A 26,331-nucleotide genomic window follows, 5' to 3' on the forward strand; every position below is an offset into this window, starting at 1 on the left:
CTCATATCAGCACTGAATGTGAACATCCACTTTTTTAAATATTACCCTGGATGTTTGTGTAAGTGATTAATAGAACTGCAACCAATTGTGTGTGAGAGAGAATATTGCAGCTTTTACCATAGCTTGTCCTATACTGCACCACTATTAACAAAAACTAACCTTAATTCCTGCCCCTGGATTTGTATATTAATCAAACACTACAAATGGTAACATTTAGTGGGTTAATAAAACATGGAAAGGTCAATTATGTTAGTTCCTGATTTCATGGAACAATACTTTGCAAATCACCCTGCATTAGTCTCATGACAACAGCCGCCACCTCACCAATATTTCACCAAATAACAATGTCTTGAAGAGTAGGGGGTGACATAACTAGTATCAGATGGGTATGCTGAGTACACTGAGGACAATTTTAATGTGTAATATTCACAGAGAAATATTGGCAGCACAGAAAACTGCAGGGGTATATGTTTTATACCAAGTGTAAATGGGTTAGGTCATCAATGGGCTATGACTGAGCTACCTCTAATCTACGCATCCATCTATAAACCACCAAGACAGATTCATAAGACTTGCATAGTATTGTTCTCTCAGATGCCAAAAATAGAGCATTCTCAATAGGGGGACTCCAGCTATAGAAGATGCTACAAGAAGAGATTAGACTGAGACCAGTGTTCAGATCCAAATGAAAGATCTGCCTCTTTAATAAGTCTGTTCTCCAGTAATGAGCACATTGGTTAGCCAATCAGTGTCCTGAAAAATCAATAAGACATACAATAATGTGCTTTAGTTTGCCGGGGTGGGGGGGAGTATGGCACAAGTCAATCTCATTAACAAAGCACGGGCTTGGTTCAGCCAAAAAAAAAAAAAAAGTGAGTAACTTTTTCACCGGAGTAATCCCATGGTCTTCAGTGAGGCAACTCACATGCATAAGTATAAGGTGAGATAAAATAGAAAGACTGTGTAAAAAGACAACGTTATGGTAAAAGCCAAACATCACACGATTCATTGACATCCATGCTTTACAGTGCTGCAAGTACATTCTTCAGAGACAAAAACAAAAACAAAAAACAACCTGTAAATGGGACACACTTTTTTTTAAACAGATCATTAAACCAAGAATTACTGCAGCCCTAAGAATCCTATAGTCACTAACCAGTCAGGAAAATGTGCTAGACTAGGAATTGCTGCCAACACCAAGACAGCACCTGGCCATCCTAAAGACATTACCACTGAAAACTAGCACCCCAGTGTCCAGTGATGTTAGCATGGAACAGTGAAAGCAGCTGGAATTCTGACAGTCAGTAAGCCTTAGGGAAAAAACTGCACAGGCAGGAGGAATGAACTGAATGAGAAGGTAACTGTGGCATTTTTAGAACATACTAGAAATACTGTATTAACAGAAAGAAGTGGGTAGTAGCAGATCAGTAAGATTTCTGGAGAATATCCAGAAGTAACATCCACAAAAAAGGGAGCAACAACAAGCCAAGGAAAGAACTCCATACAACTTCAGAAATTACCAAGAATTTAAATCACCCACCACACAGCCTAGCTGAAGAATCAAAACACCATCATGAAGAAGCTATTCACAAGCAGTAAAGCTCTAATGAATGACTCAGTGAGATAGTGATCAGTAGGCAAGTAGTGGGACCCAGAGGAAAGAAATCCATGGCAAGTGAGGAGAAACTAGTCTTCAAAATAAGCAGAGCATTAAGGAAAAATACCTTTGAGCAGAAGAACAAACTTAAATTAGTACTTCCTGTTAAACAGAAAAAGGACAATAATGCTGGGAAAAGAATCTAACTGATGATGATGTAGACAGAGCTGGTCAAAAATAGGAACCTGTCTGGGAAAATACCAATATTTCAAGTTGTTCTGAATTAGGAAACTTTGTAGTTTCCGCGAATTTCTTAATATTCCTTTATTTTCTTTGTTCTTAGGAAATGCTTCACAAGACTAAGGACTTAGCCCTGGTCTACACTACGAGTTTAGGTTGAATTTAGCAGCGTTAGATCGATTTAACCCTGCACCTGTCCACACAATGAAGCCATTTTTGTTGACTTAATGAACTCTTAAAATCAATTTATGTTCTCCTCCCTGACGAGGGGATTAGCACTGAAATCGACATCACCAGGTCAACTTTGGGTTAGTGTGGATGCAATTCGATGGTAGTGGCCTCTGGGAGCTATCCAACAGTGCTCCATTGTGACCGCTCTGGACAGCACTCTCAACTCAGATGCACTGGCCAGGTAGACAAGAAAAGCCCCGCGAACTTTTGAATTTCATTTCCTGTTTGGCCAGCGTGGCAAGCTGATCAGCACAGGTGACCATGCAGATCTCATCAGCAGAGGTGACCAAGGAGTCCCAGAATCGCAAAAGAGCTCCAGGATGAACCAAAACGGGAGGTACTGGATCTGATCGCTGTATGGGGAGATGAATCCATGCCATCAGAACTCTGTTCCAAAAGACGAAATGCCAAATATTTGAAAAAATGTCCAAGGGCATGAAGGACAGAGGCTATCACAGGGACCCTCAGCAGTGCCGTGTGAAACTTAAGGAGCTCAGGCAAGCCGACCAAAAAACCCAAGAGGCAAACACCCACTTGGGGTCAGAGCCCCAGACATGCCGCTTCTATGATGAGCTGCATTCAATTCTAGGGGGTGCCCCTACAACTAGCCCACACCTGTACATGGACTCCTGCAAGGGAATCTCACACAACAGGGATGAGGATTTTGGGGACGAGGAAGATGAGGAGGAGGGGGAGGTTGAAGATAGCTATCATAACCCTAGGAGTAGTCTAAATTGTTCCTTACCTGTAAGGGGTTAAGAAGCTCAAGTAACCTGGTTGGCACCTGACCAAAGGAACCAATGGGGACAAAAGATACTTTCAAATCTGGGGGGCGGGGAGAGAGGTTGTGTTTTGGGTTCTTTGTTTTTCTGTGCCATTCACTCTTGGGACTAAGAGGGACCGGACATCAATCCATGTTCTCCAAATCTTTCTGAACAAGTCTCTCATATTTCAAACTTGTAAGTAACAGTCAGGCAAGGCATATTAGTTTACCTTTGTTTTCTCAACTTGTGAATTTTCCCTTTGCTAGAGGGAAGTTTATTCCTGTTTTGTTGTAACTTTGAAACTAAGGCTAGAGGGGGTTCCTCTGCGCTCTTTGAATTTTCTGATACTCTGTAAGGCTAACTACCAGCCTAAATTTACAGAGGTTATTCTTTTACCTTTTTCTCTTTAAATAAAATCCTTCTTTTTAAGAATCTGACTGATTTTTCCATTGTTCTAAGACCTAGGGGTTTGGGTCTTTAGTCCTTTTGTAACCAATTGGTGAGGATATATGCTCAAGTCTTCCCTGGGAAAGGGGGTGTAGGCTTGGGGGAATATTTTGGGGAGGAATAGGACTCCAAGTGGTCCTTTCCCTGATTGTTTGTTAAATCACTTGGTGGTGGCAGCGATCCCAAGGCAAGAAAGAAATCTGTGACTTGAGGAAGTATTAACCTAAGCTGGTAAGAATAAGCTTAGGGGATCTTTCATGCGGGTCCCCACATCTGTATCCTGGAGTTCAGAGTAGGGAAGGAACCCTGACAATAGCACACACCAGGCAAGCGGAGAAACCATTCTCCCCAACAGTCAGGAACTGTTTATCACCCTGGAGACAGCACCCTCCCAACCTGGGCTCCCAGACCTTGAAGGCAGAGAAGGCACCTCTGGTGAGTGTACCTTTGTAAATATAATACATGGGTTTAAAAGCAAGCGTGTTTAATGATTAATTTGCCCTGAAGACTTGGGATGCATTCGCGGCCAGTACAGCTACAGGGAAAGTCTGTTAAGGTGTCTGGGGATGGAGCGGAAATCCTCCAAAGACATCTCAATGAAGCTGTCCTGGAGGTACTTCCAAAGCCTTTGCAGAAGGTTTCTGGGGAGGGCAGCCTTATTATGTCCTCCATGGTAGGACACTTTATGACGGCAGGCCAGGAGCACATAGTCTGGAATCATTGCATAAGAAAGCATGGCAGCATGTGGTCCCGGTGTTTGCTGGCATTCAAGCTACATCCGTTCTTTATCTTACTGTGTTATCCTCAGGAGAGTGATATTATTCACGGTCACCTGGTTGAAATAGGGGAATTCTATTAAGGGGACATTCAGAGGTGGCCGTTCCTGCTGGGCTGTTTGCCTGTGGCTGAAAAGAATTCATTCCTGCTGTTAGCCCCACGGTGGAGGGAGGGGTGAAGCGATCATCCCAGAGAATTGGGTGTGTGGGGGGGCATTAGTTGGGTTTGTGCTGCATGTTAACCTGAAAACATCAGCCCCTCCTTTTAAATGGCCAATGTGTCTTTTTCAATTTTACTCTCCCTTTTTTCCCCCCACATCTGCAAATGTTTCAATGCTGCCACTAGCATCTCCGTCCCAGAGGCTAGCGCAGATAAGAAGGCTAAAAAAACCATACTCTCAATGAAATGTTCTCTGAGCTCATGCAGTCCACCCAAACTGAAAGAGCCCAGCAGAATGCATGGAGGCAGACAATGGCAGAGCCCAGGAAAGCACAAAATGAATGCGAGGACAGGAGGGATGCTCGAGAGGACAGGTGGTGGGAGTAACAGGAGAGGTGGCGGGATCAAGAGGAAAGGTGGTGGCAGCATGATGAGAGGAGGCAGGATGCAATGCTGAGACTACTGGAGGATCAAACTGATATGCTCCGGCATATGGCTGAGGTGCAGAAAAGGCACAGACCGCCACTGCAGCCCCTGTGTAACCAACTGCCCTCCTCCGCAAGTTCCATAGCCTCCTCACCCAGACGTCCAAGAACACGGGGCGGGTGGGACCTCCGGGCACCCAACCACTCCACCCCAGAGGATTTCCCAAGCAACAGAAGGCTGGCATTCAATAAGTTTTGAAGTTCAGTGTGGCCTTGTCCTTCCCTCCTCCCCCACCCCTCCCAGATTACCTTGGCAGTTATCCCCTATTTGTGTGATGTATTAATAAAGAATGCATGAATTTGAAACAACAATGGCTTTATTGCCTCTGCAAGTGGTGACTGAAGGGGGGAGGGAAGGGCGGTTGGCTTACAGGGAAGTAGAGTGAACCAAGGGGATGGGTTTTCACCAAGGAGAAACAAACAGAACTGTCACACCATAGCCTGGTTAGCCATGAAACTAGTTTTCAAAGCTTCTCTGATGCACAGCGCACCCTGCCGTGCTCTTCTAACCACCCTGTTGTCTGGCTGTGTGTAATCAGCGGCCAGGTGATTTGCCTCAACTTCCCACCCTGCCATAAACATCTCCCCCTTACTCTCCCAGATATTGTGGAGCACACAAGGAGTAATAACAATGGGAATATTGGTTTCGCTGAGGTCTAACTGAGTCAGTAAACTGCGCCAGCATGCTTTTAAACGTCCAAATGCACATTCTACCACCATTCTGCACTTGCTCAGCCTATAACTGAACAGTTCCTGACTACTGTCCAGGCTGCCTGTGTATGGCTTCATGAGCCATGGCATTATGGGGTAGGCTGGATTCCCAAGGATAACTATAGGCATTTCAACATCCCCAATGGCTATTTTCTGGTCTGGAAAGTATGTCCTTTGCTGCAGCTGTTCATACAAACAAGAGTTCCTGAAGATGCAAGCATCATGTATCTTTCCCGGCCATCCCACATTGATGTTGGTGAAACGTCCCTTGTGATCCACCAGTGCTTGCAGCACCACTGAAAAGTACCCCTTTTGGTTTATGTACTGGCTGCCTCGGTGGTCCGGTCCCAAGATAGGTATATGTGTTCCGTTTATCGCTCCACCACAGTTAGGGAATCCCATTGCAGCAAAGCCATCCACTATGACCTGCACATTTTCCAGAGTCACTACCCTTGATAGCAGCAGGTCAGTGATCGCGTTGACTACTTGGATTACAGCAGTCCCCATAGTAGATTTGCCCACTCCAAATTGATTCCCGACTGACTGATAGCTATCTGGCGTTGCAAGCTTCCAGGGGGCTATCACCACTCGCTTGTGAACTGTGAGGGCTACTCTCATCTTGGTATTCTTGCACTTCAGGGCAGGGGAAAGCAAGTCACAAAGTTCCATGGAAGTGCCCTTACGCATGCAAAAGTTTCACAGTCACTGGGAATCATCCCAGATCTGCAACATTATGCGGTCCCACCAGTCTGTGCTTGTTTCACAGGCCCAGAATCTGCGTTCCATGGCATGAGCCTGCCCCATTGCCACCAGGATGGCCAAATTGCCAGGGCCCGTGCTTTGAGAGAAGTCTGTGTCCCTGTCCTCATCACTCTCGTCACCGCACTGCCATTGCCTCCTCACCTGCTTTTGCAGGTTCTGCATATACTGCATGATAATGTGCGAGGTGTTTGCAATGCTCATAACTGCCACAGTGATCTGAGCGGGCTCCATGCTTGCCGTGGTATGGTGTCTGCAAGAGAGCAGAGTTACAGGGGAAGCGGTGGTTGGATGACCAGTTTTGCAGACCTACTGCACCGTCTGCTGCCAGGACACAACAGCTGAGCGGGTTGCATGCTTGTTGTGGTATGGCGAGACAAGAGCAGCCGAGCAGAGTTGTGGCGGAAGCTGCCTCGCGAGACCACCAGGAGAGCAGAGTGGCAGCAGAAGCAGTCGTTCAATGATGATGGTTTGCAGACCTTCTGCACCGTCTGCTGCCAGGACACAACAGCTGAGCGGGCTGCACACTTGCCGCGGTATGGCGAGACAAGAGCAGCTGAGCAGAGTTGCAGTGGAAGTGGCCCTGTGAGACCACCAGGAGAACAGGAGAGCAGAGTTGCAGTGGAAGCAGTGGGTGATGACGATGGTTTGAAGACCTACTGCACCTGCTGCTGAAAGCAGTATGGCGCCCGCACGGAAAAAAGGCGAAAAACGATTGTCTGCCATTTCTTTTATGGAGGGAGGGGCGACTGACAACATGTACCCAAAACCACCCACGACAATGTTTTTGCCCCATCAGGTATTGTGAGCTTAACCCAGAATTCCAATGGGCGGTGGAAACTGCAGGAACTGTGGGATAGCTACCCACAGTGCAATGCTCCAAAAGTCTAGGCTAGTGTAGACCTAATTCGTGTAGACCTAATTCTACCTAATTTCATAGTATAGACATAGGCTTAATCCAGATACAATATTTCACAAAGTAACTAGACAGAAAGAAGCCAACACTTTATTGGGGCTGACCTAGTAGCATGGGTAGGAAAATGTCTTCTACTGCCTGGATTTACTTACTTTGAAAAGAATAGCAAATATAAGCAATTTGGTACTATGACTCAAAATTTCATAACTGTAAGGCAAAAATTAGGCCTCTAAGTCCATATTTAAGCTGTTAGACTGCCTGATTTGCAGGCGCGCTAAGAATTCAAAATTCCAACATAAGTCAAGGGGAACTATAAGTACATCAGCACATCTGAAAACCAAGCCACTTATTTAGGTGCCTAAATATGGATTTCCACCTTTTTTAGGGCCCCCAGGTTTGAAAAGGTGAGTCATATACTCTTTCTAGAAAGGCAGCAGAAGCAAGGTTACATTTCTGTCAGACATCCTGTTAGGTAAAAGGAATGTTCTCATCACATACGTTATTCTTCAGAAAGCTATCTACTAAAGATGGAGTCAGTAGTTTTGGGATACAAATGCTAGGATGATGTCCCAGCCTCAAATTTGTTGAGAGAACTTCAGATACATACTAGGTAACGTGATTTTAGCCCTGTGACATTAGTAAAGAGAATCTGCAATCAATATATATATTTGACCTCATATCAGGGCTTCAAGTTCACAGGGATCACAGTCCTAAAGCCACTCCTCTGTCTCCTGTATGCTTCAAGTCAAAAAAGTCCCCCATAGATGTATGGCTAATCAAGTACTTACTTAAAAGGGTGGTTTGCACTATCTCTGCTCAGCTCTTCTGATAACTGGAAATAATAGAGGTAAAACCTTGTCTGCTCTTGTCTGTACTGTGTGTGTCAGTCTCTACACAAACATATTCATACCTCCAACATAAAAATGTGGCAATAAGAGGAAATGAAGCTCCAAATCTTGTGAATAGAAACTCTCAATTTTGAAGTTGTCAATAAGGAGTTCTCTTTTGGGTGTGTAAAATCTTTAAGGTTCTCTCATGACTGATGAATAGTCAGCCATTAGGAATCTTCCCCTCTGGACCCCCTGTGGTATAAGGAGATCTATTATGATCATGCCAAAGGACTCGGGTGTCCCTTCAGAACACTGATAGGTGTCATGGCTAGCCCACCCACACAGCCCCACCTCCCCCTTGACCTTTGTGCTACAGACATGCTATGGCTATGAAAAAGTAATTGTTATATTATACTGAACACAGAATATAACTCTATGCCTCCTTGCACAATATTAACCTTTTATTAGGGGTTGTGTTTTTCTTTTATGCTCTTTAGCTTTGTACATTCAGAAATCAATCAAGCTCTACAGAAGCAACACACATCCTGCACTGTTTAATAAATCCACAGCTCAGTCAAGACTGGTTCTATGCTGTGTTTGTGGACTTTTCTTCCAGCTATCAAGCAGGTTAGCTTCTTCAGTACTTTATACATATGAAGTAAAAATGTTTATCTATGAATTTATATGGTGCTCATCATGAGTTAATCAAATAGGATGGTTACTAGTGTTTAACACTTTTCAGAGGTCAACATAAGAAAAATCCAATAGAAAAGAGCAAGTGTGTTAAAACATCATCCATTCAGTAATTAATCTCTATCTTTGACATAGTATTTCCTTTCCTTTCATGAAATGTATTGTATTTTTCAGAACCAAATATGTGGCAAAACATATCACTGAAAATATATTTCTGATTCAGTGAATTTGGCAAGTGTGTCTCAGAAACATTACCCAAACAATTTCTCCCCAAAATAAAATTTCCATTTATTTAAAAAGACAATTTTATTTTATACTTTTTAAGACAATTTAGATATTTTGAACTCTAAATGCTGTTTACAAATCACTAACTCCAATTTCCATAAGAACTAGATGTGCATCTTCAGGGTGCTCTGCTTCAGTTGTCCAGGCACCTCTTGAGCCCCTGATCAGAGATTTTCCACTAGCAGTGTTTGTTCAGCCCATTCATGCACGGCATACAACCTAGTGCTGCACCCTAAATGGTATGTAGAGCTCCACAAATGAACCATCCTCAGCTCCTTCTTCATCTGAACATCCAGCAAAGAAAAGTCTGAGGCAGAGGGGAAGGAGGTGGGTAGTGGAGCACCTATAGGAAAACACACCTTAATAAACAGGTGAGTAACCTGTTCTTTGAGTAGTATCCCTGTGGTACTCAACTTCAGGTATCCACACAGCAAAGAGGGAGCTTTGGGATAGAGTCCAAGATAAAAGACAGTACGGCAGAATGAAGCGCCACATCAGATCTGATGGTTTGGACCAAGGAATAATGATTAGAAAAGTTATGCACTGAGGCCCATGTACAAGCTCCGCATATCTCAGCCTTTGGAATGTTCTTGAGTAAAGCTGCAGAAGTTGTCTGTTATCTGGCAGAATGTGATGATATCCTTTGAGAAGGTAAAATACCAGAACACCAGCTGTGACATAGCAAGCAACTATATGCCCAGAGATCACCTGTGTAGAGATCGTGGATTTAAAGATTCTTGCCGCACTACTGTGCGGAACAAGTGCGTCATCTGAATATACTTTTATAAATATGTACAAATCAATTACCCTTAGATCTTTCCACAGTTGAGACAAATAATCTGGATGATTTCTGAAATTGCTTGGTCCTATCTAGAGAAATGGTCAATGGCCATCTCATATCTAAAGTATGAAAGAAGTCTAAAACTGAGATTTATGTGGTTTAGGGAAAAAAAAAATACTGGTAGATAAATGTCCTGGTTAAGATGAAAATCTGACTGCTAATTAATCCAAGTATGCCCCTATGAATTGTATGCAGGGGCTAAAGTGGATTTTTGTGTTTGTTTTTTGTTTAGCTAGACACCCAATTTCTGGAAGACCGAAACGGCTGTCTCAGTGGAAATCTGTGCTGCTTCATAAGATCGGCCTTTGAGTAGGCAGTCATCAAGATAAAGGAAGACTAAAATCACTTCTCACTAAAGGTAAGCAGCTACTACGGCTAGAACCTTTGAGAACACCCTTGGGGCCAAAAATAGACTGAAAGGAAGTACTTGGTATTGAAAGCGTTCCTGGCCCAGGGTAAAATGTAGCTATTTCCTGAGTGTGGAAAGGAAAGTAGATAGGGAAGTAGACGTCCTGCAGGTCAAAGCCCAAAAACCAGTTTCCTACATCTAGACAAGGAATTATAGCTGCCAGAGTCCCCATCCTGAGTGTTGAGATTTTAAAACTTCTGTCAGTTGCCTCAGATCTAAGATTGGTTTCCACCCTCTATCCTTCTTTGGCATGAGAAAATACTTTCAGAAAAACCCTCTTCCATGTAAGGAGACAGTACTGGCTCTACTGCTCCTAAATGAAGGAGAGGGTTGCACTTCTTGACTCAGTATAGTCTCATGAGAGGGATCCCTGAAGAGAGATGCGGAAGGGGGATGGGGAGGAAGGGATGTGAAGTACATGATGTCATCTGATGTAATAACCTCCATAACCCACTTGTCGTATTATTCCACCAAGCCTGTTGGAAATGGGAAAGGTTGTCTCCAAAAGTGGAAAGATGAGTGAAAGGTGGCAGCTTCCAAACTAGAGACAAGGGAGGAATTGAACCCTCAATCAACCTGAAAAAAACTATTGTTTCGATGACAACTGCATAGTCACTGAAGGAGGGTGAACAGCTCTTCCTCTGCAGTCTTAGTCTCTTTCTATCAGGTTCAGCGGTTCTGTGAAATCCAGAGAACTGGACAGGGTGTGATTTTTGGACTGTTTGAGACCTGCTAGATCCAGTTGATCATGGCGTGTATATATACCCAAAGTCCTCAACGTGGCCCTGGAGTCATTCAGTGAGTGTAGGAACACATCCTTAGTCCCCAAGAAGATCTTCCTACCAAATGGGAGGTCCACAACAGTATTCTGAATCTCTCTTGGGAACCACAAGAGCTGGAGCCATGACGCCCCACACATAACTGCTGTTGAGATAGATGTGGTGGTATCTGTAGTATCTAAGGAATCTTGGAGACATGTACTTAGTAAATAATTGACCCTCCATGATGATGATGTTCTCTGTGCTCCCATGAAAGATATTTAATCAAGGCTGCAAACATGTAATTTTTTAAGTCATACTTGGCCACAATCACCTGATAGTTTGTGATCTGAAATTGGAGGGTCACGGATCAGTAAGTCTTTTGTCCAAAAAATCTAACGTCTTCTGCTCCTTATGATAAGGGGTCAAACTAAAATAATGCTGTTTACCTCTCTCTTTTACAACATCCAGTCTCAAGCTATTAGGTGGGGGGTGGGAAACCAAAAATTCTGAGTCTCTGGGAGGAACAGAATATGTCTTATCTTCCCATTTGAAAGTCGGCAGAATGGTGGCAGGAGTTTGCCGTACAGTCTTTGCTGGATCTAGGAGCGCTTTATTAATGGGTAGCGCAACGTGGGTGGGTGTCGCCCACTGCACAATGTCCAGGAGCTTGTGTTGTGAGTCTTTAACTTCCTCAAGGATATTTGAAAGGCATCAGAGAATGACTGCCTCATCCAGAGAAGAGGAAGAAATAGGAGTTTGAGGGTTGAGCCTTCTTATACACCCTTATCTCCTGTTTTTCAAAGGACTCCTCTTGTTGGCAGTTGGTAGAGGAGACTGTGTAACCCTAGCCACTTGATGCAATGACACTGGCAAATTGCTGCTGACGTGCCACCCACAGATCACCATATGGTCACTGGGGGATCCATATGGAAAGTGGGTGGCACCCAGGACTGATCCCACCATCCCTGTCATGGACGAGGATCCTTGTCAAAGTATGGGTGCCTGTACTGATGTGGAGAGAAACCTGCACTGATAAAGAGGAGACTGATTGAATGTTTCCTTCATCCCCCCTGGTGTCCTTCAAAAGGAGTGACTTAGCAGAAAAAGACAGATAATCTTGCGGTACCAGGAGGCAAGTGGTAATCCAGAGGCTGGGGTCTCAGTACAAAGAGTCATTCAGAACCCATATATAGTGGGGACTCCGGCTCATCTAAAGCTGACAAGTCCCTGGAGTAGCAGAATTCCTGCAGTACCAAATGGATTGGTAGCAATGCAGCAGTTGAGGTGGATGATACCATTGATTTGGAGTGCGTAGGTGCTGGGGGCTGAAGGTGTCTGGTGCTTCAAATTTCAGTACTGGCAGTTGTGAATGAGAAGGCATTGATAGTAAGTCTGACATAGATGATGCCATTCTAGAGGACTGTATGTTCTTGGCCTTCCTGACCTTTATACATAGTACTCTGGAGTCGTGCTTCTCTGAAGCATTCCAGGATCTACTGGCCCTACTGGTACCAGAAGAAGAGTCCTTTGGCTCCACGATACTAAGCGGAGAGGTCAAAGCCTCCAACTCCACAAACTTAACAGGAAACCAGGACCTTTTGGGAGCCAACTCATTATGATGGGAAATGGAGCTCCTCTTCAGAGCTATCTCTGCGTCCTCTGAAGTCTTCCCCCTCTTAGAGGAGACCTTGGCGTAGGATGGAGGGGAACTGAATCTGTCTGAAGACAGATGTATGAGGAGGAGGTCCTGACCTGACTTGCGCTCTATATACAACCTTGTGTCACACATTGAGTGTATAAAGTGCATGCACATGCCAATGGACACTGCTAATGGACAATCTCCAATCAAGGGCTTGAGAGGCGCATGTGTGTCTCAAGTGGAGCACCCGTAGGGACACTACATAAAGAAGAACAATATATAAGGATGGTGCACACCTGTTTGCTTACAAAGTGTCCATCTTCTGGTGAGACATGCTGTTGGTTTCTTTTTTTTAATATACTAATAGAAACAAAAATACATTGTTGCAAATAGAATTGGAATAGTTAACATTTGTAATGCTGAAAATATATATACACATTGTTCACTCTCTAGCTTTGCACAGCTGAGATAGTCAGTCTTTTAGTGAAGAAAAGCAGGGGGAGTTTTATTCTGTTTCTTTATTCTTTCACAGTAGGGGGTCTCTATTTGACTTACATTGTCAGGAGATTGATTTTGCAGCAACACAAAAATGCATTGTGATAAGATAACAGTACAAGCAGCAGACCAGGTTTTGCTTTTTGTGTACTATAATTAATCAGAATTATGTATGCAAAACTCTTAGGAAATACTAATTTTAAAACCCACAGTCATGTGTGTCAAGACAAATAAAATAAATGAAAACCATAATAAGTAGGTAATGATATAAGGAACAAGAGTAGAGAAAATAATTTCCCCCCTTATCCATTTTAAGGCTCCTGAATAATGATCATGCCCCCATGGCGTATCTTGCAAAATCAGTCCCCATTTGATATATTGTTGTACCTGATTTTACATAACATGCTGGGACATTTATTTACATTTTGGAGGCTTGGACTGAAACCTACAATTCAAAAGGGACAATATCTTAGGTTTTAGTCATTCGTATTTTGTTTTGTTTTTTCAAAATCCTACATTTATTCGTAGCATCTGGATATTAGGAATCAGTACATTCATAACATACTTTGAAGCAAAGATCCCTTAATCCCATGTTCACCAAATCTACATGTTTGGACAATCAGACAGATAAAAGGCATACCTTTTCTGGATCTGTTGTTGTGATAACCCACACACAGTGTGCGTTGTCTTCATATTGAACTGGGTAATTAGGTGATGTAATAATTCCACTTGGTCCACGCAGATTAGAACCACATGTTCTAGCTAGAATAATTAGCACAAAGAGAAAAGGAATTATTTTTTGCAGTGGAAAGTAATTTTGGGGAAACTATTTACAAAAAACTATTTTATCATTAACAGTCTATTGTACAATAATAACTACAATAATAGTCAGTAAAATAATCCTGTGCTGAAGAAGTTAGAATGGATTTCAAAATCCTTGAAAAAAAGACTTAAAGAACACAGGAGTGCTTTTCAGTTCATGAAAAAAAAATAATTACTCTACCTTATCTTTATTCTTATTGTAAGTGAATTCCCCACATAGCAAGGGGAAGTTTCACCTCAGTGGCACCACTGTTCACTGGCAGGCACAAATGTTCTTTCAAGGTTGCTCTGCAGGTTTTTTGGCATAGACAGCAGAAACGTTAGATGAGAATGTATTGCTCTTTGTAACAGTTTCCCCTGCTCTATGCATGGATTTCTGTGATCTCTAAATCCCTCCCATTGCAGGGGATGGTCCAGGCATTCCTTGGTTCAACTCCACGCTCTCACAGATTTCCTATGTGACCTTGGCCAAATGTATAGGGGTAAAATGTTCAAAATCTCCTTGGTGACTTAGGGTATGTCTACTCTGCACTTCAAAACCTACAGCTAGCCAATGCTAGCTAACTTGGGCTCATGGGGCTCGGGCTAAGGAGCTTACTTGCAATGTAGATATTTGGGGTTAGGCCGCAGCCCAGACTCTGTGACCCTCCCACCTCATTAACTTTCAATGAGATTTAGGCATTGCATTGACTAGTGTTAATGCCAAACTTTTAGGCATCCTGCAGCCTAATGGCATTCACAACCTTGAGTTAGGTGTATTATGCATTAGGAGAATTGGGTGCCTAAATTAGGATTCTTAAATGCCAGTACACTGAATCACTAGCCAGTAGAAAATGCTGAGGAGAGGGGTGGAGCTTAATTGCACTCCACTCAGGGAGTTGGGTGCCTGAGTCCAGAGTAGAGGGAGGCACCTATCTCTACTTGGAATTCGCAGCATGAACTCTTCCCCGGAGTTAGGCAACTACGCCATTTTTGCAACAGCTGCCACTGGGTCTCCTCCCAAGGGAGTTCCCTAACTACTGGCATATAGAGTGATTCTCACCCTCCCTCTGACCTAATGAATATTACATTTATACACAGTAGAACAGCTTAAACAGGAGAGCACCACCCCAAAATAACCCCCAGCTCAGTGGTGAGGGCACTTTCCTGAGATGTGGGAGACAAAAGTCAAAATTCCTTGCCATATCAGGCAGAGGGAGGCAACTGAACTTGGGTCTCCCACATCTTGGGTGAGTTCCCTAACCACGGGGCTAAATGATAAAAATGGAGGAATGCTGCCTTCTGTCTGTTTTGTGTGGGTTTAGGCCTTCTCTGAGCAGACCTACTGGATTAGGCCCAGAAGGCAAAATAGGTGGAGGAATGTCTACTCTATGAATCTTGCTGTGGCTTAGGGATGAGTTAAGCACCAAGCTGCCAGACAATGTCAGGACTTAGATGGCTGATCACCTGCCCAGCCACTGAAATGTAGTCATGTTTGGGGACATTAATGGTGGAAATGTAGGTGGTGCCTCAGGATTTTAGGCACTTACAGGGTTGTGCAGCAGCTTAGTGGGGGTTTCATGAATGCCAGTGGTGCCTAAACTTTGGACTTAGGCACCTAAAGTGGCAATAACAACAGTGTCAGCAGAAAAGCCAAATGCATCCTTGCATCCATATAAGTAATTCTACCAAAGCATGAATGAAGAACACTAGCAAGCTAAGCATGTCTATCATATGGAGAAGTATCAGTGTTCAGATTTAACAACATGAAAGGGAAATAACATATTTAGCAGATCAGCATCTCCAGACTGTACCAACCAAGAGTAACTTTAACCATTAGAATAACAGGACCAGAATCATGAGAACTGAACTAGAGGATACTTTGGCTCCATGACCCAGTAGATGCATCATAGCTCCAGTGGTCCAACCAGAAGAAAATTAACTTTTATTGTGCCATTTCTTAAATTTTAGCATATTTCTTCCATAAGTCTGACCATATTTTGGCCTTGATTCCAAAGGTGATACAAATATTTGGGCAGAGCTAGGACCCTAACAAATTCACGGCCATGAAAAATGGTCACGGACCGTGAAATCTGGTCTCCCCGTGATAAATCTGGTCTTTTGTGTGCTTTTACCCTATCCTATAGAGATTTCATGGGTGAGAGTCTCAAACTGTGTTTCTCAAACTGGAGATCCTGACCCAAAAGGGGGTTACAAGGTTATTTTTTTGGGGGGGGGGGGAGGGTCACAGTATTGCAACCCTTACTTCTGCGCTGCCTTCAGAGCTGGGCGAATGGAGCGTGGTGGCAGCTGCTGACCAACGGCCAAGCTCTGAAGGCAGCAGCACTGAAGTAAGGGTGGCAATACCATACCATGCCATCCTTACTTCTTCACTGCTGCTGGCAGCAGCTCTGCCTTCAGAACTGAGCTCCCACCAGCAGCCACCACTCTCTGGTCAACCAGCTCTGAAGGCATCACCACTGCCAGCAGCAGCGCAGAAGTGAGGGTAGCAGTACCGCAACCCCTGCTCCCTACAATAACTTTGTGACCCCCCTCCCAACTTCTTTTTGGATCAGGACCCATACAAGTAGAACACCATGAAATTTCAGATTTAAATATCTGAAATCATGAAATTTATGTTTTTTTTTTAAATCCCATGACCAAGAAATTGACCAAAATGGGCTGTCAATTTGGCAGGGCCTTAGCCATAAGAAAATCACCCAAAATTGTTCAACGCAGTTACTTAATTGTTATGTCTATTTTTCTACATTAAAGTATATGCAGATAACTTTTGTAAGTAACTTGAAATTGACTTATTTGTGCCTGACGCTTTGGAGAGGCAAAATTTTAACATTAAAGAAATACATTAATTAGCAAATCTGGGAGTTGGACTCATAATAAAATTAATAGTCAGGTCTAGACTGTGGCTTTTAGTTGCTGCCTGCCATTTGACGGAGTGTGGATCTCCCCCATCCAACTGCAGGTACAATGTTTCCTGGAGCTTAAAGTCACATACATGGAAAAGCCTGCTGTGTGAATTTGTAGGAGGGTGTAGTTTGTGTTTCCCACACTGCAGCTGGCCAAATCTCCTCGGAGGCATGGAGAAAAGACCTGGGCCAAGTTCCATCTCCTCCCTGGTCCTTCTGCCATTGGCTTGCAATCTAACTGTGATAGTAGTATCTAAATGTAAAAGAGAGAGCAAGGACTGCAACTGAGACTACACCTAAAGACAGGTTTGGAAACCAAAGCTAATGCAAAATACAGTGACATAAAGGTAGAATTCATGGTTTACTAAATAGATTAGCATAGGCAATTGAATCAGAGTCCTTTAGCTATAAATAGGAGTTACGGTAAGGTATACTTTCTATGAGAATTCAACTTTGAAACTTAACCCTGTCTTGTCAGCCACAGCCTACGTTTTCCCCATCAGGCTTTTGAAGATGGGGTGGGCTGAAGACTTTGGTGGGTTGTGTTTGTTTTATTATCCACATGGATACTTGCTATTTGTTTAAGGAATTTGATGAACAGTCCAAATTCAATAAAGAGAAATGCAAAGTACTGCACCTAAGAAAGAACAATCAGTTGTACACATACAAAATGGGAAATGACTGCCTAGGAAGGCGTACTGCGGAAAGGGATCTGGGGGTCATAGTGGATCACAAGCTAAATATGAGTCAACAGTGTAACGCTGTTGCAAAAAAAGTGATCATCCTTCTGGGATGTATTAGCAGGAGTATTGTAAGCAAGACACGAGAAGTAATTCTTCTGCTCTACTCCATGCTGATTAGGCCTCAACTGGAGTATTGTGTCCAGTTCTGGGCACCACATTTCAGGAAAGATGTGGACAAATTGGAGAAAGTCCAGAGAAGAGCACCAAAAAAATTAATGGTCTAGAAAATATGACCTATGAGGGCAGATTGAAAAAATTGGGTTTGTTTAGCCTGGAGAAGAGAAGACTGAGAGGGGACATGATAACAGTTTTCAAGAACATAAAGGGTTGTTACAAGGAGGAGAGAGAAAACCTCTGAGGATAGGACAAGAAGCAATGCTCTTAAATTGCAGCAAGGGTGGTTTAGGTTGGAGATTAGGAAAAGCTTCCTGTCAGAGTGGTTAAGTACTGGAATAAATTGCCTAGGGAGGTTGTGGATTCTCCATCATTGGAGATTTTTAAGAGAAAGTTAGACAAACACCTGTCAGGGATGGTCTAGATAATACTCAGTCCTGCCATGAGTGCAGGGGACTGGACTAGATGATCTCTTGAGGTCCCTTCCAGTCCTATGATTACAGTGTATGTTGCATTGTACAGTTTAATTTATGAGATGGGAACACAGAGTATTGGCACCTTTGGAAGCCTGTCTATATAAATAGAGGTTGGCCTGCAGGTAGTGATGGAGCCATATTTTGTAACCAGGGAGGCAATGGGTCACTAATAGTGCCATCTTCAATTATACCCATTGGTTTGCTAATTTCACCCATTATCATGCTTGTGTATTAGGACAGCAATATGGTATTACTGCAGCTATTCAATGGGTACACTTCTCTTCATCCTGCCAAGGGTACGCAGAGAACTCGCAGCATCACTTCCATCCTGGCAGCACAACCCTAATAGCAGCCCAGTAGGCTCACTCTCCAGCCTCATCCCTCCAGTCCTCTGGTTGCAAAGGTACTCCACGTCCATGAGAGGCAGTAGCTATGCCAACAGGAGAAGCCCTCGCATTGACAAAGCACTATCTACACACTGGGTTAGGTGTATATAACTATGTTGCTTAGGGGTGTGGATTTTTCACAGTGACATAGTTATACTGATGTAAGTTTATAGTGTAGACTTGGCCTAAAACAATAAACCTTGCAGCTCCATAGAGGCTGGCTGCAATCTGATCCTCAGAGTGTTGTGCAGTGTTTTCGTGATGCAAATCACATTAATCTCTAGTTTTGGAAGTGTTTCTAAACAGATTATTGTCCCTTTAGAACTGAATTATACTATTTTTTTTTCTTTTAGCAACAAGGAAAATAGAGGATTCATTTAACATCTTTCTTAGTTATCAGATGGAGGGAGTTAAAAGCACTTTAAAAAAAATTTGCAGATGATATTAAATTGGAAGGACTTGCAAATATCAGAAAGGGCAGGGAAATAATACAAAGAGACCATTTTAGATTTTTTTTAAAATGGAAAAAATGTTAAAGGAGTCAAATCTTACCACGACAGATTGGCCTGTGGTCACTCCAAGCAGCTAGTGTATCTGTCACTCTCTGGCAAGTGATGCTCTTAGAACCCTGGAGCACATAATTATCCTCACAGGAGAACTGTACACTTGCACCCACCCTGGGGATAATGGAAAGAAAAGGAGAAAGATTAAGCTCATTACAGAAACCATCAGGAATCCTTCATCAAACAACTATAGCACCACTAATTCAAGATCCAAACACGAATTTAAGGAAAAGTTCTCTTTTTTCAGATAAGAAAGAGCTTATATTCCACAGCAATGTTTCCCAAACTTGGGACACCGCTTGTACATGGAAAGCCCCTGGCAGGCCCGGCTGGTTTGTTTACCTGCCGTGTCTGCAGGCTCAGCTGATCGCGGCTCCCACTGGCTGTGCCCAGCCAATGGGGGCTGCAGGAAGCAGTTGCCAGTATGTCCCTCAGCCTGCGCTACTTCCCGCAGCCCCCATTGGCCGGGCACAATGAACTGCGGCCAGTGGGAGCCGCGATCAGCCGAACTTGCGGACACGGCAGGTAAATAAACTGGCTGGGCCCACGAGGGGCTTTCCTTGCACAAGCGGTGTCCCAAGTTTGGGAAATGCTGCTCTACAGAGTAAGAATGATGAATGTAATCAGCCACCATTGAGTGAAAAAAAGGAAAACTCACTGTGCTGAACAATCCTCTTCTGAAACTTACTTCAGAGGGTTAAAGCAGGGATAAATTTGGTCTCAAATGTAGTGAAAGATGATTACTGTTACCAGAGGTGAAAGTGGGCTGGTACAGGCCGGTACAGCATACCGGTAAGAAGTGGCTGCCGGTACGGGCCTGTACGCTGCTCCTTTTGCCAACAGAGGGGGGCAAAAGGGGCAGTAGCCCCAGGACCCAGCAATTTAAAAGGGCTCAGGGCTTGCGGCAGTGACCAGAGCCCCGGGCCCTTTAAATCACTGCCGGAGCCCTGGGCAGTGCGGGGCCTAGCAGCACAGAAGGGCTAGCAGGGGGAGGCTGACCCCCAGCCCCACCCCTTCCACCCAAGGCCCTGCCCCTTCTGGGTGCCTGGAGCCAGGCCCCATACCGGTAAGTCTTTTATGTTACTTTCACCCCTTACTGTTACTATACATGGAGAAAACTTACTGTAAGTAACTTCAGAACCAATGTATACGGTCTAGACAACAGTCTAAAGAACTTTTACTTCAGTGTCAGATAAAATATCTAGATATTTTAAAGGTCCTACTAAGCACTGGCACAGAACTGTAACAATAAAGTCTCAAAGCTATATGAGGGGCAGTTTGGGGCATAAAGCAGCTATGGCAATATAGCCACTACTTTCATGTTACATCCTGAAATGCTATGCAAGATAGCTACTTGAAAACATTTCTAACAATATGTTTTCCCATCAGAAAAGGCTGATTCAATTAAGATGAAACATTTGGTGGGAACATACAGTTTTCATCGAAATTTTAAATGAAAAATTATTGAAATGATTAATTTTGATAATGTAGAAATATTTCACTTAGACAATATAACCTAGTCTTAATGCAAATAGTTGAGTCAAAAAAGTTAAAACTAAATAAATTTCAACTTTCTGAAACAAAGTGAAAGCTTGAAGAGCAGTATTTTTTTTTTATTTTTCCAGAATGAAGTGTTGGAATTTCATTCCATGGAAAATGTCAACATTTTGATATTTGTTCCTGTTCAGAAAGGGAAAAAATGAAATTTCTCATGGAATTTTGGGTTCTAGCCAGTTCTAATGTAAAATATATTATAAATATTCCATTATGAAGTTTATCTTAAACTCAGCCTTTCAAAACAATGTAAAAATACTGTGTAATTAAAACACTCTGTCTACCTGTACTTTTTTCCACACGTAAGAGTTTCTACTGGTTGTTGTATTCTTTGTTCCTGCACTAACATATTGTGTAATCTTGCTGTGTGGTGTTCAACAGCCACTGTATTTCAAGCATGGGTAAAATAATCACTACATATGAAATTTCTCTAGCTCAGTGTTTTTCAGCTTGCAGGTCATGATCCCCATGGAGGTTGGAGGGGAGGGGGGGTCACAGAAGGCAATCAAGGTTTTGACATTTTTGTCACAGTCTAAAAGAATATTTCACACCCCCCACTTCCTATACACCCTTACCTGTCAAAGTCATGTATTTTATGTCAACCTCTCAAAACACAGTTAAATTATATAGGCTTATTGTTATGATGAGAGTTAATAGTATAAATGGATCACAAAATTGTTTGACTTTAAATAGGGGTAGCCAACTTGAAGAGATTGAGAAATGCTGCTTTAGTTGGAATTTGAGTATGCTATTATTGCGCACCAGTAACTGAAAGCCATACTGTCACATAGGTGTGGCAGTTGGGCCAAATTATCCACCCTCTGTGCAGTCTTCCTCATACAACCAATGAAACTGTTGCATGCAAATTAGCTGTAGAGTAAGAGTAGTGATTAGTTGCATTACCTTCACTATTACAATGGTCTAGGACTCTTGGCATAGCATAGGTACATGCCTTACTGTAGCTGTACACTGTGTGGGTGTAATTCATATAGTTAAAATGGCAAGTTCCAAATTTCTCCCCTCCTCCCCCACACTTTTACTGCTGAGTGGGGCTGTAGAGGGAGAATAATGGAGAGGTTTTTCTCTCCCCTTTACCACTCCTTTTTGAAATTTCAGTTTGGATTTGAATCAAAACAAAAATTTTGAATTGAAGCTAGACACAAAAAGATTAATGAAAAAGAGAAACAATACAATAAGATTTTCTTAGAAAAAAACCTGAACAAGTTTTGTTTCAAAATTTTCTCAGGAAAAAAAAAATCAGAACATTTTTGTTTTAAAATTTTCATCAGAAAAAATATGAAACATTATGCCCTGCACCCTGGATTCCACAAAGCCTCATGTGAATTAAGGAATATGGGAATTTATTTATTAAATCCATTGTATATTTCATTTTTTTTATTTTTTTAAATAATTAGGTAAGTTGCCACTTCCCACCAAAAAAAAAAAAAAGTTGTAATTGACTCAATATTGAGTTGCTTCTGTTCTCATTAAACAAATATTAAAATCAGAGGAAAATATGGTGGGAGTACAAGGCTGAGCATTAATTTAAATGACATTTCTTCCTCATATTTGAATTCACAGAGAGACACTTTCTCTCTTATTAAACTTAAGTAAAGTGTTAAGTGTTGGGCTTGGGGGTGGGAGGGGAGTTCGAAGAAGGAACTAACAGGTGAAAATCACAAAGCACACAAGATGATATTGTAATATTAGAGTGTCATTATTATGTTTAAAACTATGAAACCCTGGTCAAAGGACTTGTCACCACTGAATCAGCAGTGTCTCGGCTGACTTGAAAATGAACCCTCTCCCTTTCCATCAATCTAAATCACTAAGTGTCTTTATGCAGTCTTGGGAAGCTGTTGAATAATGTGCCTTTTCACATATTGCAGCTCAGCATAATATCCACAGTCATCATTCTCCTGATAAGTGCAATAGCAGCTTCTCAGATCTTTACTTGAAACTACAAAAACATATTGCCTTTCTTTTGTTCTCCACAAAATATTTCATTTTTTTTCTAAAATCAATGTGAAGCAAAGAACAGCATTATTTTTCCTAAGAGAAAAGCTGAATGTGTTATTACACAGAGGGAAAAAAATCAAATTGATTTTTTTTTATTTTTGTATATTCAGCAGCTCCTTTATGTAGCCATTAAAAGGGAGTCCTAATATATATAATAGTATTAGTTTCATGCTGTTTGCAGGTGAGAAGTAAACATTTAGGAGACAAGGAATAATCTTGGTCCCTTCATAATCCTACTGGCTACAACTGAGGAGGCTTTAAGACATTCAGAAAAATAGGACTTTGGATAAATGATGAATGAGTGAATGCACTGATATATGAGTTTTTATGTACAGGTGTTATGCGCTACTCACTGTACTATTGGAGTACCTTAAAAAACATGAATGGATTTATCCTTACAACAGTCCTGTTAGGTAGCAGAGTATTATCTCCTCAAGGTCAAATGTGGGGGAGTGGAAGATAGAAATAGCGTGATCCAGCCACAAATAAAGCTTCATCCACAAAAGGCATTCCTTTCACCGGAGACACCATTCACTTACAGCAGATGTTTAAAATATGATTACATCTGCTCTGTGGTTCCTTGAGGTTAGCTTCCCTTCAGTGGGATTCAAATACACCCATGGGCTTGTTGGGTTCCTTAGGCCTGGCTCCAACTAGGTGAAGCTCAGAGGCCTCCCTGGCATTACAGTAGTAGACTTTTTGGAATTGACTCCTTTTTGAGTTAAAAAAAAACAGCTAATCGTGGTAACTTCAAGACAATTGTGGTGCCAAAATAATACATTACTCATAGTATAAATCTTTTTAATATGATCCTTCTTCTCACTTTTCACATGCTTTGATTAGAGTGAAGTAGTTAACAATATTGGCATTTAAATGATCATTGGGTTCTGCATTAACATTTGTTTGAGATGAATGGGGCAATACATTCCTCAGAGCTATTGTTTCAGGCTCTCAGCAGACTCAGAGAGAGACAACATATGGATCATATTTTGAAGATTTTCTCCCTATCGTAAGTGCTAGAGTGTTCCTTTTCTAAAAAAATGAAAGCTTACATTCTGGAGCACAATGTGGCAGCTTGGGAGAAGCATTAGTGCCCTGTACACGTGCATGATTCCTCTCCAGGGTGATTCCTATTATCCCCAGTTTATACACGGGGAACTGAGACACAGAATGAATAAGTGCTCATATAAGAAATCTCTGGTAGAGCCAGAAACTGAACCTAATTCTCCTGAGTCCAAGTGCAATGCCTCAAACACAAAAGTATCCTTCCTCCCCCATATAAGGAGATTATCTGGGTTGACTGATAATTGTGGCAAAATAATCTTACCATAAAGTTAGAACTGGAATATTTTGATAAACTGAAGCTAAGAGTGAAACATTAGAACCAAACTTTTGGTATTATTATTACTACTATCAGTGGTTTGAAAGGAAATAACTTTTTTTCATAATCAATTTGCTTAAAATTTGGTTCCACTCTGAAAAGTGGCCCTCTGAAAATGGCACTGTGGAATTGTGGGGGACCATATTTATTGTCTCCATTATTTTAGGATGAAATTCTCAATTTACAAGTAAACAGATAGGCCATGGAGGAGAATGATGGGTTTTATTTTTCCCCACCAACTGTATACAGCTTAGGATCTCACAGTCAAATTGAGTTAATCCTTTGTTACAACCCCATTTCCAATAATGATCTGGCAGACCAATATTCTGTCTAGAGTTACATGTACACATTTTTTTGTGTTTCTGTAAGGTTAAAATGTGAGTCACAATTCCTCCCTGATTCTTCCATTGCACTGGGAAGGAATTAGTTACTACCTTCCTATATCTGGAGGAGCTTACTTCTCCACTGCATAGCAAGCTGCATGGAATGTGGAGGGAGGAGCACAAGTTGGAGGAGGGAAGATTTTGGAGATGGTACCATAAAGTCAGTGTGTGACCGGCTGTGACTAGAATGTTAGTTACAGTTGCAGCACCTCTGTAAATAGTTCTTTTTAAAAAGAGACAGTTTAGTTTAAGAAAGTTGGAAGTCCTCATGTTATTACCCAGCATGCAGTACACGAAACACCCTGTGCACCAGCCCAGCTACCTCAGCCAGCGTGTGCGTGAGGAGCAGGGAGGAAGAACAGAAGAGAACATTCACATCATGAATAAGTGTGACAGAATTTGAGATTACAAGTCTTCTGTGTGGTTGCTCACACAGGGCAGAATTTAGGGCAGAATTTTATCCTGCAAATGGAACTATTTAACAATTCTGTTGAGGAATATGCAGAAAATAGAATCTAGCTCATTCTGTCATAACTCCACATGCTTCAGAGGACTATCAGGATATAGCAAAGAATGTATTATTTGCCATTATAGCTGTCTGATATGAATCACAGGATGTAGATCTGAGTCAGGAAGTGCCATTTTTATATTGTCTCCAGAGTAGACTAGCCCCTTGGAACTCAGAGTGCATGTTTGTGAACCCCTTACTTACACTGAAATGCAGTTACAGACAAGCAATCCCACTGACTGCTCACTACTGTGAGTAAGAGGCTCATAATAAGGACATATTAGGAGCAAAATCTTAATCCCATTGAAGTTACAGGCAAACTTCCCATTGAAATAATTGGAATCAGGATTTAGCCCTAAACATGGCCTGAGTCTATGACTCTTACTTACATTGAATAATATCTTAGTCAGAATGCAGTCCCATTAAAACTTCAACAGCTATCATAAGTAAAAACAGAGAACCTGAACTCATGTCTTACTAAGTAAATTCAGAAGGAACTCTCACATATTTTGGGTTAAGATGGATAATTAACAGTTACAGAACATTACATTTTGTTTTTATAATGTCCATTTATCTATTTTGAAAAAAAAAAGTCATTCTATGGAGTATTTCATGCCTGTAACAGAGCTATAGTGTTTTGATGATATTATACCCAAGAGTCAAACAAACATCTAACAAGTGAAAGATAAAAAGACAGTTAATTATATTTATTGCAATAATCCACTGAAAATTAAAATAGCAAGGAACATTTATTTTCCCAAACTTTCCCAATTAATATGTCACTGTCATAAATATAAAGGGAAGGGTAAACCCCTTTAAAATCCCTCCTGGCCAGAGGAAAAATCCTCTCACCTGTAAAGGGTTAAGAAGCTAAAGGTAACTTCGCTGGCACCTGACCAAAATGACCAATGAGGAGACAAGATACTTTCAAAAGCTGGGAGGAGGGAGAGAAACAAAGGGTCTGTGTCTGTCGGTATGCTGCTTTTTGCCGGGGATAGACCAGGAATGGAGTCTTAGAACTTTTAGTAAGTAATCTAGCTAGGTATGTGTTAGATTATGATTTCTTTAAATGGCTGAGAAAAGAACTGTGCTGAATAGAATGACTATTTCTGTCTGTGTGTCTGTTTTGTAACTTAAGGTTTTGCCTAGAGGGATTCTCTATGTTTTGGATCTAATTACCCTGTAAGTTATCTATCATCCTGATTTTACAGAGGTGATTCCTTTACTTCTATTTACTTCTGTTTCTATTAAAAGTCTTCTTGTAAGAAAACTGAATGCTTTTTCATTGTTCTCAGATCCAAGGGTTTGGGTCTGTGGTCACCTATGCAAATTGGTGAGGATTTTTACCAAACCTTTCCCAGGAAGTGGGGTGCAAGGGTTGGGAGGATTTTGGGGGGAAAGACGTGTCCAAACTACATTTCCCAGTAAACCCAGTTA

General features: G+C 42.0%; 1 protein-coding gene across 1 annotated transcript in view; it reads right to left on the reverse strand.

Annotated features, from left to right (window-relative positions):
• The window catches only part of CSMD1 (CUB and Sushi multiple domains 1), a 1,692,034-nt gene that overhangs the window by 673,388 nt on the left and 992,315 nt on the right, over positions 1 to 26,331 (reverse strand). Inside the window, exons 9-10 of the mRNA XM_077812120.1 lie at positions 19,039 to 19,163; positions 13,680 to 13,801 (exon numbers count right to left, since the gene is read on the reverse strand). Of these exons, the coding sequence (XP_077668246.1) occupies positions 13,680 to 13,801; positions 19,039 to 19,163 (247 nt within the window). The remainder of the gene's footprint in view (positions 1 to 13,679; positions 13,802 to 19,038; positions 19,164 to 26,331) is intronic.

The sequence above is a fragment of the Eretmochelys imbricata genome, chromosome 3 (genome assembly GCF_965152235.1).
Source record: "Eretmochelys imbricata isolate rEreImb1 chromosome 3, rEreImb1.hap1, whole genome shotgun sequence".
In the NCBI taxonomy this organism is placed as follows: Eukaryota; Metazoa; Chordata; order Testudines; family Cheloniidae; genus Eretmochelys; species Eretmochelys imbricata.